The sequence below is a fragment of the Dendropsophus ebraccatus genome, chromosome 11 (assembly GCF_027789765.1).
Source record: "Dendropsophus ebraccatus isolate aDenEbr1 chromosome 11, aDenEbr1.pat, whole genome shotgun sequence".
In the NCBI taxonomy this organism is placed as follows: Eukaryota; Metazoa; Chordata; class Amphibia; order Anura; family Hylidae; genus Dendropsophus; species Dendropsophus ebraccatus.
The window spans coordinates 4162492-4177542 of NC_091464.1; the positions used below are offsets into that span (position 1 = coordinate 4162492).

At 44.9% G+C, this 15051-nt stretch overlaps 1 protein-coding gene across 6 annotated transcripts in view; it reads right to left on the bottom strand.

Annotated features, from left to right (window-relative positions):
• Positions 1-207: 207 nt before the first annotated feature.
• SLC6A17 (solute carrier family 6 member 17) overlaps positions 208-15051 on the bottom strand; it is a 118767-nt gene continuing 103923 nt past the window's right edge. For all 6 annotated transcript variants that reach the window (XM_069944800.1, XM_069944799.1, XM_069944801.1 and 3 more), the window contains 2 exons: positions 10553-10715; positions 208-1698 (listed from right to left, as the gene is read on the bottom strand). In XM_069944800.1, the coding sequence (XP_069800901.1) occupies positions 1336-1698; positions 10553-10715 (526 nt within the window). In that variant the 3' untranslated portion in view covers positions 208-1335. The remainder of the gene's footprint in view (positions 1699-10552; positions 10716-15051) is intronic.

A 15051-nucleotide genomic window follows, 5' to 3' on the forward strand; every position in this document is an offset into this window, starting at 1 on the left:
TTTATTTTTTGTACTTTTATATACTTTGTATATTCTGCATTTTAAAGAAATATCAAACAGTGAAAAATAATAAAAATAAAAATAAATAGGAATATAATACGGATCGCAGCTTTGTATCATCATCGCAAAATGAGGCTCCAAAGTATAAAAATAATAGTGATATCATATAGTGTATATCCGACTGACAGATTGTGCTTCCCGACTATGCAGGTCACCTGGTCCCGTGTGCTTGGTGGAAGGGGGCGGAGCTTATTACCCATCCTACCCGTGTTTTACTGTATTACAGGTCACCTGGTCCCGTGTGCTTGGTGGAAGGGGGCGGAGCTTATTACCCATCCTACCCGTGTTTTACTGTATTACAGGTCACCTGGTCCCGTGTGCTTGGTGGAAGGGGGCGGAGCTTATTACCCATCCTACCCGTGTATTACTGTATTACAGGTCACCTGGTCCCGTGTGCTTGGTGGACAGGGGGCGGAGCTTATTACCCATCCTACCCGTGTATTACAGGTCACCTGGTCCCGTGTGCTTGGTGGACAGGGGGCGGAGCTTATTACCCATCCTACCCGTGTTTTACTGTATTACAGGTCACCTGGTCCCGTGTGCTTGGTGGACAGGGGGCGGAGCTTATAACCCATCCTACCCGTGTTTTACTGTATTACAGGTCACCTGGTCCCGTGTGCTTGGTGGACAGGGGGCGGAGCTTATTACCCATCCTACCCGTGTTTTACTGTATTACAGGTCACCTGGTCCCGTGTGCTTGGTGGACAGGGGGCGGAGCTTATAACCCATCCTACCCGTGTTTTACTGTATTACAGGTCACCTGGTCCCGTGTGCTTGGTGGACAGGGGGCGGAGCTTATTACCCATCCTACCCGTGTTTTACTGTATTACAGGTCACCTGGTCCCGTGTGCTTGGTGGACAGGGGGCGGAGCTTATAACCCATCCTACCCGTGTTTTACTGTATTACAGGTCACCTGGTCCCGTGTGCTTGGTGGACAGGGGGCGGAGCTTATTACCCATCCTACCCGTGTTTTACTGTATTACAGGTCACCTGGTCCCGTGTGCTCGGTGGACAGGGGGCGGAGCTTATAACCCATCCTACACCCATTAACTCCTCAGATATATGCATATAATGTGGCCGAATGTTCCTTGGTTTCCAATGAGATTAGTGATGGAGTGGAGATGCACAGGTCGGGTGAAACCTCCAGATCTGCTCCCGAGTCCCGAGCAGTCCGTCGTTTTGTTCAGCGTTTGCAGGGAAGTGCTTTAGAAAGTGCTATCATTTACAAGAGAGAACGTCCATTGCATCTGACAATCCACTTGCAGAAAGTAGGATCACGACTCGGGAGTGGTCGCCATTAGATAGCCACTCCCATACCGCCCATTGGAGGCTCCACCCAAATCCAAGGGAGAAGCATTTTCCGGGCCCAGGTATGAGCGGTGGGTGGGCATGGGGGAGGGGGTCTCGCTGGGCACTTTACTCAGAATAAAGCGGGTCTCATCGTTGTCTTCCAGGTTGGAGATATCCTTCATCATACGTCCCTTCTTGTAGGACACGGACAATCTGTTGGAGCCGTCCGGAATCAAATCTAATTGCCAGAGAATGAAAATGACGGGCAGCGGCAGGATGGCGACGATTATCAGACAGATGAGTAAGGAAAGCGCCCAGGTGGGATACAACAGGTTCTGCTCTTCTGCCTGAAAGAGAAACGTGGGATCGTAACGTATCGATAACACACACACATAGATAGGTGTCACCAATAACCTGAGTGTCTGTCCCTAATCATAGTATCTCCTCATGGGAGAAGGGTCTCTATCTCTACTATCTAGCACTACACCCCAGAAGTCCTGTCCCGGAGCACATAATGCAGCCTCCTGCCCGGTGACCCCCACATCTACACAATCTGCCGCATCTCTCCTCTTACAGCCTCCCTACAAAACCCAAAGCAGCAGCAGGTGGGATATAAAGCAACTTACATTCATTATTTATTTTACGTTATCCTGGAAAATACGGCACTTCCTGTGTGCGCACTCTAAACACAGGAAGTCCCAGGTTACCTGCGCTCACCGAGAAGGCAGTCATGTGATTGATGGACACAATAAGACTGGACCTGGATATAGTAAGTATAGCTGTTATATAGGAGACTGGACCTGGATATAGTAAGTATAGCTGTCATATAGGAGTCTGGACCTGGATATAGTAAGTATAGCTGTCATATAGGAGTCTGGACCTGGATATAGTAAGTATAGCTGTCATATAGGAGACTGGACCTGGATATAGTAAGTATAGCTGTCATATAGGAGACTGGACCTGGATATAGTAAGTATAGCTGTTATATAGGAGACTGGACCTGGATATAGTAAGTATAGCTGTTATATAGGAGACTGGACCTGGATATAGTAAGTATAGCTGTTATATAGGAGACTGGACCTGGATATAGTAAGTATAGCTGTCATATAGGAGACTGGACCTGGATATAGTAAGTATAGCTGTCATATAGGAGACTGGACCTGGATATAGTAAGTATAGCTGTTATATAGGAGACTGGACCTGGATATAGTAAGTATAGCTGTTATATAGGAGACTGGACCTGGATATAGTAAGTATAGCTGTCATATAGGAGACTGGACCTGGATATAGTAAGTATAGCTGTTATATAGGAGACTGGACCTGGATATAGTAAGTATAGCTGTTATATAGGAGACTGGACCTGGATATAGTAAGTATAGCTGTTATTTAGAAGACTGGACTTGGATACAGTAAGTATAGCTGTCATATAGGAGACTGGACCTGGATACAGTAAGTATAGCTGTTATATAGCTATTATATAAGAGACTGGACCTGGATACAGTTAAGTATAGCTGGTATATAGCTGCCTTCAGGAGACTGGACCTGGATACAGTAAGTATAGCTGTTATATAGCTGCCTTTAGGAGACTGGACCTGGATACATTAAGTATAGCTGGTATATAACAGCCTTCAGGAGACTGGACCTGGATACAGTAAGTATAGCTGTTATATAGCAGCCTTCAGGAGACTGGTCCTGGATACAGTAAGTATAGCTGTTATATAGAAGCCTTCAGGAGACTGGACCTGTATACAGTAAGTATAGCTGTTATATAGCAGCCTTCAGGAGACTGGACCTGGATACAGTAAGTATAACTGTTATATAACAGCTTTCAGGAGACTGGACCTGGATACAGTAAGTATAGCTGTTATATAGCTGCCCTCAGGAGACTGGACCTGGATACAGTAAGTATAGCTGGTATATAGCAGCCTTCAGGAGACTGGACCTGGATACAGTAAGTATAGCTGTTATATAGCTGCCTTCAGGAGACTGGACCTGGATACAGTAAGTATAGCTGTTATATAGCAGCCTTCAGGAGACTGGACCTGGATACAGTACGAATAGCTGTTATATAGCAGCCTTCAGGAGACTGGACCTGAATACAGTAAGTATAGCTGGTATATAGCAGCCTTCAGGAGACTGGACCTGGATACAGTAAGTATAGCTGTTATATAGCTGCCCTCAGGAGACTGGACCTGGATACAGTAAGTATAGCTGTTATATAGCTGCCCTCAGGAGACTGGACCTGGATACAGTAAGTATAGCTGGTATATAGCAGCCTTCAAGAGACTGGACTAGGATTTCTGGTAAGTATAACTTTGTTTTACAGCATGATAACAACAACAAAAAAATAATAAATGTATATTGCAAACGTGCTTAAATTTCACATCTACTGTTGATTTTGAAAGTTATAACGACAGATACATGTTAAGGAACGTACTTCATTGCAGTCTTAGGGGACCGTGACCCCGCTCTGAACCGTGCGGCTCCCAGGCCAATCACTATGCCTGGCTAATTAGCCTTTAAATGCAGCTGTCAAAACTGACAGCTCCATTTAAATGCTATTAAAAGCCGATCCATAGTGGTCGAGTGGGCAGATCGCCACCCTTCCCCCACACATGCAATAAAATCGCCAAGGTGGGGTCCATGTTTGTGGAGGTGTCAGTGGTAAGCTCTGCAATGAAGCTGATCCCAGCTCGGTGCTCAATTACGATGGGCTCCAGCAGCCCATAGTAATTGAGCACTGATCTCATAGTTCAATGCAGTATATACACTCACCGGCCACTTTATTAGGTACACCTGTCCAACTGCATGTTACCACTTAATTTCTAATCAGCCAATCACATGGCGGCAACTCAGTGCATTTAGGCATGTAGACATGGTCAAGACAATCTCCTGCAGTTCAAACCGAGCATCAGTATGGGGAAGAAAGGTGATGTGAGGCCTTTGAACGTGGCATGGTTGTTGGTGCCAGAAGGGCTGGTCTGAGTATTTCAGAAACTGCTGATCTACTGGGATTTTCACGCACAACCATCTCTAGGGTTTACAGAGAATGGTCCAAAAAAGAAAACCATCCAGTGAGCGGCAGTTCTGTGGGCGGAAATGCCTTGTTGATGCCAGAGGTCAGAGGAGAATGGGCAGACTGGTTCCAGCTGATAGAAAGGCAACAGTGACTCAAATAGCCAACCGTTACAACCAAGGTAGGCAGAAGAGCATCTCTGAACGCACAGTACGGCCAACTCTGAGGCAGATGGGCTACAGCAGCAGAAGACCACACATTACTAGCATGGTGTACCTAATAAAGTGGCCGGTGAGTATGTATCACTATGAGAGATCAGTGTAGTTATCCTAGAAGCCCCTGGGCCCTACAGATTACAGTGTAAAAAAAAATGTTTTTTCACTGATAAAAAATCCTAATATAAAAGTTTAAAATCACCCCCTCTTCTCATTTAATAAATAAAAATAAATAAACAAACATGTTGGGTATCGCCACGTGCATAATTGCCCCGATTAATAAATTATGACATTCCTGATCTTCCTAGGTAAATGGTGTAAGCGCAGAATTGCAGATTTTTGGTAGCCAGAAAAATGGTAATAAAAAGTGGTTAAAAAATTTGCTTGTACGCAAGTAAGGTACAGCTAGAAAGTAGAGATCATGGCGCCAAAAATGACACCTCACACTGCCCCATAGAGAAAAGGATAACAGCGTTATACAGAGGGAATAGAGCACAGGATAACAGTGTTATACAGAGGGAATAGAGCACAGGATAACAGTGTTATACAGAGGGGAATAGAGCACAGGATAACAGTGTTATACAGAGGGGAATAGAGCAAAGGATAACAGCGTTATAAGGAGGGGAATAGAGCACAGGATAACAGCGTTATACAGAGGGAATAGAGCAAAGGATAACCGCGTTATACAGAGGGAATAAAGCAAAGGATAACAGCGTTATACAGAGGGAATAGAGCACAGGATAACAGTGTTATACAGAGGGGAATAGAGCAAAGGATAACAGTGTTATACAGAGGGAATAGAGCACAGGATAATAGCGTTATACAGGGGGGAATAGAGCACAGGATAACAGTGTTATACAGAGGGAATAGAGCAAAGGATAACAGCGTTATACAGGGGGGAATAGAGCACAGGATAACAGTGTTATACAGAGGGAATAGAGCACAGGATAACAGCGTTATACAGAGGGAATAGAGCACAGGATAACAGCGTTATACAGAGGGAATAGAGCAAAGGATAACAGCGTTATATGGAGGGAATAGAGCAAAGAATAACAGCGTTATACAGAGGGAATAGAGCACAGGATAACAGCGTTATACAGAGGGAATAGAGCAAAGGATAACAGCGTTATAAGGAGGGGAATAGTGCACAGGATAACAGTGTTATACAGAGGGGAATAGAGCAAAGGATAACAGCGTTATACAGAGGGAATAGAGCACAGGATAACAGCGTTATACAGAGGGAATAGAGCAAAGGACAACAGCGTTATAAGGAGGGGAATAGAGAAATTTTAAAGACCTTAAAAAAAACAACGTTTTAACATTTTAAATGTTTTACCAATTGGTAAATGTCTTAAAGCGCAACTATAAAGTATTTTGACCTTTCAGTTTTAGTTAGCTTAGATCATGATAAGAATTTTTTCAATATACATTAATAACCTAAAATGAACAGTTTTTTAAATACATAAGGCTGATTAAGCCCTTACAGCCCTCTCTGGCTGTGACTTATTTCTGCATTCCTGCTGGACACGCCCCCTCCCTGGAGATCTGTGACAGGAGGATCAGATAACAGCCCTCCTCCCCCCTCCCCTCACAGAGGGGACTAAGCAGAGCTGAGGGGGTTGTGTGTGTGAGGAGCAGCGCAGGGGAAGAGCTGGAGCTGACATTATCCTACAGTGTAATGAGAGCAGATGACTGTATCTAATCCCACTGTGTGTGATACCATCGGCTGGGGTTCTGAATCTAATCTTACATTGTGATACTGTATGCTGGGGCTGTATCTAATCCCACTTTGTGTGATACATCTGCTAAGGTGCTGCTCAGTGAGTGGAAGGACGCAGCCAGGGAGATGAGGGATAGGCCACGCCCACTTTCTCTCAGCCAGAAGAAAAATTCATTTATTCCTCTGAGCCAAACAACTGGGGATATCTCAGCGAGCGCACACGCTATCAACACAGTTTAGGGCTCTTTTTAAAGGGTAACACGTGGGCTTTTTATTTGAGGAATTTCATTTTTTGGCTACTGAAATTATAGTTGCGCTTTAACCCCTTAGCATCGGAATAAATTACCGCCCGGCGGCGGCTGCAGAGCGGGTGATCAGCTGTCAGTGTGACCGCTGACACCCTCCTGTATCTGCCCGGAGCGGAGGATTCTCCACTCCGGGCAGTTTAACCCGTTAAATGCCGCTGTCAAACCATGACAGCGGCATCTAACGGGTCCCGGTGGATCCCGGACGGCTCCGTGGGTCACTTACGCGATCGCGATGTCCCGCGGCGCCGTCCGGTCCTCCGATGTCTCCATGGTGATCCCGGGGTCCTAATGAAGGTCCCCGGGGTCACCATGGAGATGCCTGATGCTGACAGGGGTGGCCGTGGCTATTGCCTGTCAGCATGAGGCATGATACAATACACTGCAGTACATCAGGTACTGCAATGTATTGTATCAGTGATCAAAGTATTTTACACTAGTGTACAGTAATGTACACTAGTGTAAAAGTAAGAAAAAGTGAAAAAATTGTGCACCAAACACAACACAGCCCCCCCAGCCCCCCCCCCCCAATAATAAAGATGCATTACATTCCCCTACACAACAAAACGTGACATAAAAGTGATCAAAAACACAAATCATATACATATTTGGTATCGCAACGTCCGTAACGACCCAATCTATAAAACTATATCAATAATTATATCGCACGACACACGCTGTAAAAAAAAAAAAAAAAACAGTACCAGAATAGCTGTATTTTATCAATCTGCTTTAGAAAATACGTCATAAAAGAGATCAAAAAGTCATATAGATGTAAAACTTGGTATCAATAGAAACTACAGATCTTCCCGCACAAAATAAGCCCCAAACCAGCTCTGTCGCGCAAAAGATAAGAACGCTATGGATCTTGCAATGAGGTGACAGTTTTTGTGGGTTTTTGCTAGGAAGAGAGTTTCTATTGCACCAAAGTGATAATAGTTAAAAAAAACCTACACAAATGTGGTATCGCCGTAACCGTAGTGACCCAGAGAATACATGTTTTATGTTATTAGTGACCGCCGATACGGATTTTTACGGCGATCACTAATGGGCTCTATTCTGCTGCCATCAGCTTTTTATGGCGATGGTGCAGAATAGTGCAGCGGCGCCGGTAATGCCCGCAGCCCCCTCCTCTCGCTGAGGGGTTGGGGCAGAGTGTGGGGTCAGTCCCGGCCAGTCCCCTCACTGGCGATCGCCGTTATTACCAGTATAACGGCGGCCACCGGTAACAGGCATTGCCAGCGCAGCACTGACCCTTCCCTCCCTGGGCGGCCAAGATCCAAGATGGCCGCCGCCATCACAGTGATGGATTCCTAAAAATGATCAAAGCTCCATTCTCTCCACCACCGGAGGTGGCGGGGAGCACGGGGCAATGATCGGTGACCACCCGGTGTGGTCCCAGTACAAGTGATCAGCGGTATATACTATATACCACTGATTGCTTGTTCCAAATGGTGCCGGCACTTTTTTACGCCTGTCACCAAAGTCAAAAGCCGCCCCGGATAAGCTGTAACCACTCAAGATTACCCGTAATCACCCCAGATTACCCGTAACCACCCCAGATTGCCCGTAACCACCCCAGACAGCCCATCGCCACCCCAGATTGCCCGTCGCCACCCCAGATTGCCCGGCACCACCCCAGATGACCAGTGAACACCACCAGATTGCACGTCACCACCCCAGATAGCCAGTGAACAGATTACCTGTAACCACCCCAGATTACCCGTAACCACCCCAGATTACCCGTAACCACCCCAGAATACCTGTAACCACCCCAGATTGCCCGTCACCTCCCCAGATTGCCCGTCACCTCCCCAGATTGCCCGTCACCTCCCCAGATTGCCCGTCACCTCCCCAGATTGCCCGTAACCCCCCCAGACAGCCCGTAACCATTGCAGACAGCCCGTAACCACCTCAGATTGCCCGTAACCATCTCAGATTGCCCATAACCATCGCAGACAGCCCATCGCCACCCCAGATTGCACGTCACCACCCCAGATAGCCAGTGAACACTCCCAGATAGCCAGTAAACACCCCCAGATTGCCTGTAACCACCCCCAGATTGCCTGTAACCACCCCCAGATTGCCTGTAACCACCCCCAGATAGCCAGTTAACACCCCCAGATTGCCCGTACCCCCCCATATAGCCAGTAAACAACCCCAGATTGCCCGTAACCAACCCCAGATTGCCCGTAACCACCCCAGATTGCCCGTAACCACCCCAGATTGCCCGTAACCACCCCAGATTGCCCGTAACCACCCCAGATTGCCCGTAACCACCCCAGATTGCCCGTAACCACCCCAGATTGCCCGTAACCACCCCAGATTGCCCGTAACCACCCCAGATTGCCCGTAACCACCCCAGATTGCCTGTAACCTACCCAGATTGGCACAGACTGCTCGTAACCAATACCTCCAATACCTGTGGGGTCAAAATGGTCACCACACCCCAAGATGAATTATTTGAGGGGTGTACTTTCCTAAATGGGGTGACTTTTGGGGCGGGGTTTATTCTGATGGCACTACAGGGGCACTGCAAACGAATCTGGCGCTCAGAAACTTCTTCAGAAAAATCTGCACTGAAAATGCTAATTGGCGCTCCTTCCATTCTGAGCCCTGCTGTGTGCCCACACAGTGGTTTATGCTCACATATGGGGTACCGTTGTACTCAGGAGAACCTGCGTTACATATATTGGGGTGAGTTTTCTCTCCTGTTCCTCGTGAAATTGAGAAATTTCAAACTAAACAAACATATTATTAGAAAAATTCTATTTTTTCATTTTTACCGTCTTCTTTTGAATACTTTCCTCTAATACCTGTGGGGTCAAAATGATCACCACACCCCAAGATGTATTCTTTGAGGGGTGTACTTTCCAAAATGGGGTGACTTTTGCGGGGGTTCTATTCTGCTGACACTACAGGGGCTCTGCAAACGCACCTGGCGCTCAGAAACTTCTTCAGCAAAATGTGAACTGGAAATGCTAATTGTGAAAATTTCATAATTTGCTGATACATTTCTAAGCCCCATAACACCCTAAAAAAGTGAAATATGTTTACGAAATGAAGCCAGAATAAAGAGGACATATTGGTAATGTGACTTACTAACTCATTTTTGTCATGTGACTTTCTTTTTTTAGAAGCAAAGAATTTCAAAGTTCGTAAAGTGCAAATTTTTCATGATATTTTGATGTTTTTCACAAAAAAAACACAAGACAGTGACCAAATTTTGCCACTAACATAAAGTACCATATGTTACGAAAAAAACAAGCTCAGAATCGCTAGCATACGTTAAAGCATCACTGAGCTATAAGCGCATAAAGTGAGACAGGTCAGATTTTGAAAAATGAGCCTGGTCATTAAGGCCCAAATAGGCTTGGTCCCTAAGGGGTTAAACATGAAACTCCTTAAAATGAAAGGGGAGTCTCCCGCTCAGAATAATAAATAATAAAGTGCGCTCATTTTCCCGACTCCTGCATCACTGCCAGGATTTTACAGATCCGTCCCGCTGTTCAGCTGCTTCCGGGTTCTGGGGCTGTGATGCTAAAGGCCTGCCCAGCCAATCAGCAACGGAGGGCGGGCCTACAAGATCCTGAAAGTGGCCAAACAGCGGGAGGGATCGCCCTGCCAGGAAGGTTATTGCACTTTTTAAACCCCTGCCTGGGCATGTATTAATAAAGGCTCCCGCCCCAAAGTTTCGCTTTAAGGAAGGGTGGTGTTCTTCTTAAAGAAAATGTGCCATTGTTTGTAGTGGTATTATTGTGTTTGTGGCCTATTAAAGGCGTTATAAAGAGGGGGGGGGCTCTAGCTGCAGCTAGACAACAAAACACAGGACTGTGCGGACAAAAACACGGCCGATCCAGGACCAGAGAGAAAGAGACTCCTTCGGACACTTGTCTGGTTTCATTGCAAATCAGGAGGTGGAAGAAGGATTTTCCCTTTACTTACCAGTTCTTTGTTCCAAGCGCTATATCCTGGAGGACTGAACGCCAGCTGAATCACACTGGCCGACAGCAGAATTGCCATGAAGATTGGGGAGACGTACTTCCAGGTATAAAAGTAGTAGACGTACGGACGAAATCCAAGCATCTCCGTGAGCTCCTGCATGAATCTGAAAAGGGACAGAAAAAAACGAAAAAAAAAATATAAAGAAACAGATAAAGTCACCGCAAAAATACACTAATACATAAAGAAACAGATAAAGTCACCGCAAAAATACACTAATACATAAAGAAACAGATAAAGTCACCGCAAAAATACACTAATACATAAAGAAACAGATAAAGTCACCGCAAAAATACACTAATACATAAAGAAACAGATAAAGTCACCGCAAAAATACACTAATACATAAAGAAACAGATAAAGTCACCGCAAAAATACACTAATACATAAAGAAACAGATACATTAATCAATAATTAAAATAATGAATAAATAAATATACTGATAAAAAAATGAATGAATAAATAATCAGTCGAAGGGGGGGGGGGGGGGGTGTAAAAAAGACCCAATACATGAAATAACAATCACATAAGGCAGAGGTTATTGTTAAAGATTCAGTTCATTTTCGGTTTTTCCTCCTTGTGCTTATAAGGCCATACATAGCACTTGCAGAAAAAAATTAGGCTTATTCAAAGTCTTATCCAGGGGTATATAAGATATATACTGTGTACTGTAGACACTGTGTATATAGAGCCATTTATGACATCTTCTCTGGAAAGCAGTGCAGAGGTGACCTCCATGCCGCCATCTAAGTTATTTTAGTGTCTTCCCCAGACATAATACCCCCAGACAATTATGGTATTATACAGCAATAGTGTCACAGATGGAGATACCATGTTAAAGGAGTACTTATCAGCTGCTGTATGTCCTGCAGGAAATGGTGTATTCTCTCTGACACAGTGCACTCTGCTGCCACCTCTGTCCATGTCAGGAACTGTCCAGAGCAGCAGCAAATCCCCATAGGAAACCTCTCCTGCTCTGGACAGTTCCTGACATGGACAGAGGTGGCAGCAGAGAGCACTGTGTCAGACTGGAGAGAATATGTATACACCAAAAAATGATCTGGAAAAATAAGGTCTGCGCCTCCACAATATAATCAATATCTTTTATTTAAATCAAATTTAAAAAAACTTAAAAACCATTTAAAAACAATAGTAATCCTATGACTGGCCAAGATAAGGCACAGTGAAACCAGTAACCAGTGATAGGATTACTTATGTTTTTAAATGGTTTCTAATTTTTTGTGTCTTTTTTGATTTGATTTAAATGAAGGATATTGATTATATTGTGGGGGCGCAGACCTTATTTTTCCAGATCATTTTTTGGTGTATACATATGGTTGGTTTGGATCTGGAAAGGACTAGCACTCCAGATTTATTGCATGTAGTGCCTGCCTATTTGTATATGGTGTTTGAGACTGGAGAGAATACACCACTTCCTGCAGGACATACAGCAGCTGATAAGTACTGGAAGACTAGAGATTTTGTAATAGAAGTAAATTACAAATCTGTATAACTTTCTTTCTTGATTTTTTTTGTCCCTTTCCAGTAGTTTTAAACCCTATCCATACAGCCATGTACAGGTTGCAGGGCTGTATACATATATATTACACAGTTGGGTTGGTCTTCACGACGCTGCTGTTGTTACTCATGATATTGAGCAGTCACACAATTATCTTATAATGTACTTCTATCAGTCTCCGGTCCGATCAGAACTAGAGATGAGAGAACAGACAGTACATAAAGGCAAAGCTGATGACTGCACCGCTAGAAAGGATCCTGTGGCCGATAATCACTCAGTGCAAACGTGACAGTGATCATTGTACAGGCCGTAAAAGTTATATGTTTATATTGGGGGTCTGGGATATGTGTATGTATATTGGGGGTGTGGGATATGGATATATATTATATATATATATATATATATGGGATATACATATCCCCAGACCCCCAATATATATATATACATATTCCAGACCCTATATATATATATATACATACATACATATACATACACACACACATATCCAAAGAGGGGTCCATGGAGCCCCAGTTACGAGTCTCAAAACACGGGAATAGCCAGATACCCCTCTCTCCAGAGAAGGAAGCCCATTGCCAAGGGGTGCCGCATAGTGGGGAGAGCACCAAACCACCCTGATACGTAGTCCCCCAGGTCCTCACTCTGTGGCGAGTATAACGACATAAGACAAGGGTTACCAAGGCTAGGCATCCATCCACAGACTGCAGTTTCGGGATATTTGCCCCTCGTCAGTGTGGAGTAGAATTGTAGCTACCAGGGGCAATGAAAAATAGACCAACAAAACACAACAATCACTGAACTCAGGGAGAACAAAATCCAATGGAGTACTCATTTACGAGTCTCCACTGATTGTCCCCTATAAAATTTGAATATGCAAAGAAGGGGTCGGTGGAGCCTCAGTTACGAGTCTCAAAACACGGGAATAGCCAGATATCCCTCTCTCCAGAGAAGGAAGCCCATTGCCAAGGGGTGCCGCATAGTGGGGAGAGCGCCAAACCAGAGTTCAGTGATTGTTGTCTTTTGTTGGTCTATTTATCATTGCCCCTGGTAGCTACAATCCTACTCCACACTGACGAGGGGCAAATACCCCGAAACTGCAGTCTGTGGATGGATGCCTAGCCTTGGTAACCCTTGTCATATGTCGTTATACTCGCCACAGAGTTAGACTTTGACTCACAGGGGCCACCCTGGTGTTTCCCTATTTAGGTCCTAAAGCTCACAACAGAGTGAGGACCTGAGGGACTACGTATCAGGGTGGTTTGATGCAACGGGCTTCCTTCTCTGGAGAGAGGGATATCTGGCTATATCCGTGTTTTGAGACTCGCAACTGACAATCAGTGGAGACTCTTAAATGAGTACTCCATTGGATTTTTTTCGCTGTTTTCCCTGGGTTCAGTGATTGTTGTCTTTTCTTGGTATATATACATATCCCAGACTCTCTCTCTCTCTCTCTCTCTCTCTATAATATATATATATATATATATATATATATATATATATATATATACACACACACACACACACACACATATCCCAGAACCCCAATATATATATACACACACATATCCCAGACCCATATATATATACACATATATATATATATATATATATATATATATATATATATATATATATACACACACACACACTCACCGGCCACTTTATTAGGTACACTTGTCCAACTGCACGTTACCACATAATTTCTAATCAGCCAATCACATGGCGGCAACTCAGTGCATTTAGGCATGTAGACATGGTCAAGACAATCTCCTGCAGTTCAAACCGAGCATCAGTATGGGGAAGAAAGGTGATTTGAGGGCCTTTGAACGTGGCATGGTTGTTGGTGCCAGAAGGGCTGGTCTGAGTATTTCAGAAACTGCTGATCTACTGGGATTTTCACGCACAACCATCTCTAGGGTTTACAGAGAATGGTCCGAAAAAGAAAAACCATCCAGTGAGCGGCAGTTCTGTGGGCGGAAATGCCTTGTTGATGCCAGAGGTCAGAGGAGAATGGGCAGACTGGTTCGAGCTGATAGAAAGGCAACAGTGACTCAAATAGCCAACCGTTACAGCCAAGGTAGGCAGAAGAGCATCTCTGAACGCACAGTACGGCCAACTCTGAGACAGATGGGCTACAGCAGCAGAAGACCACACCGGGTGCCACTCCGCTCAGCTAAGAACAGGAAACTGAGGCTACAATTTGCACAAGCTCATCGAAATTGGACAGTAGAAGATTGGAAAAACGTTGCCTGGTCTGATGAGTCTCGATTTCTGCTGCGACATTCGGATGGTAGGGTCAGAATTTGGCGTCAACAACATGAAAGCTTGGATCCATCCTGCCTTGTATCAACGGTTCAGGCTGGTGGTGGTGGTGTCATGGTGGGGGGAATATTTTCTTGGCACTCTTTGGGCCCCTTGGTACCAATTGAGCATGGTTGCAATGCCACAGCCTACCTGAGTATTGTTGCTGACCATGTCCATCCCTTTATGACCACAATGGACCCAACATCTGATGGCGACTTTCAGCAGGATAATGCGCCATGTCATAAAGCTAGAATCATCTCAGACTGGTTTCTTGAACATGACAATGAGGTCACTGTACTCCAATGGCCTCCACAGTCACCAGATCTCAATCCAATAGAGCATCTTTGGGATGTGGTGGAACGGGAGATTGGCATCATGGATGTGCAGCCGACAAATCTGCGGCAACTGTGTGATGTCATCATGTCACTATGGACCAAAATCTCTGAGGAAGCTTCCAGCACCTTGTTGTATCTATGCCACCAAGAATTGGGGCAGTTCTGAGGGCAAAAGGGGGTCCAACCCGTTACTAGCATGGTGTACCTAATAAAGTGGCCGGTGAGTGTGTATATACACACAAAAACACACACACACACACATCCCA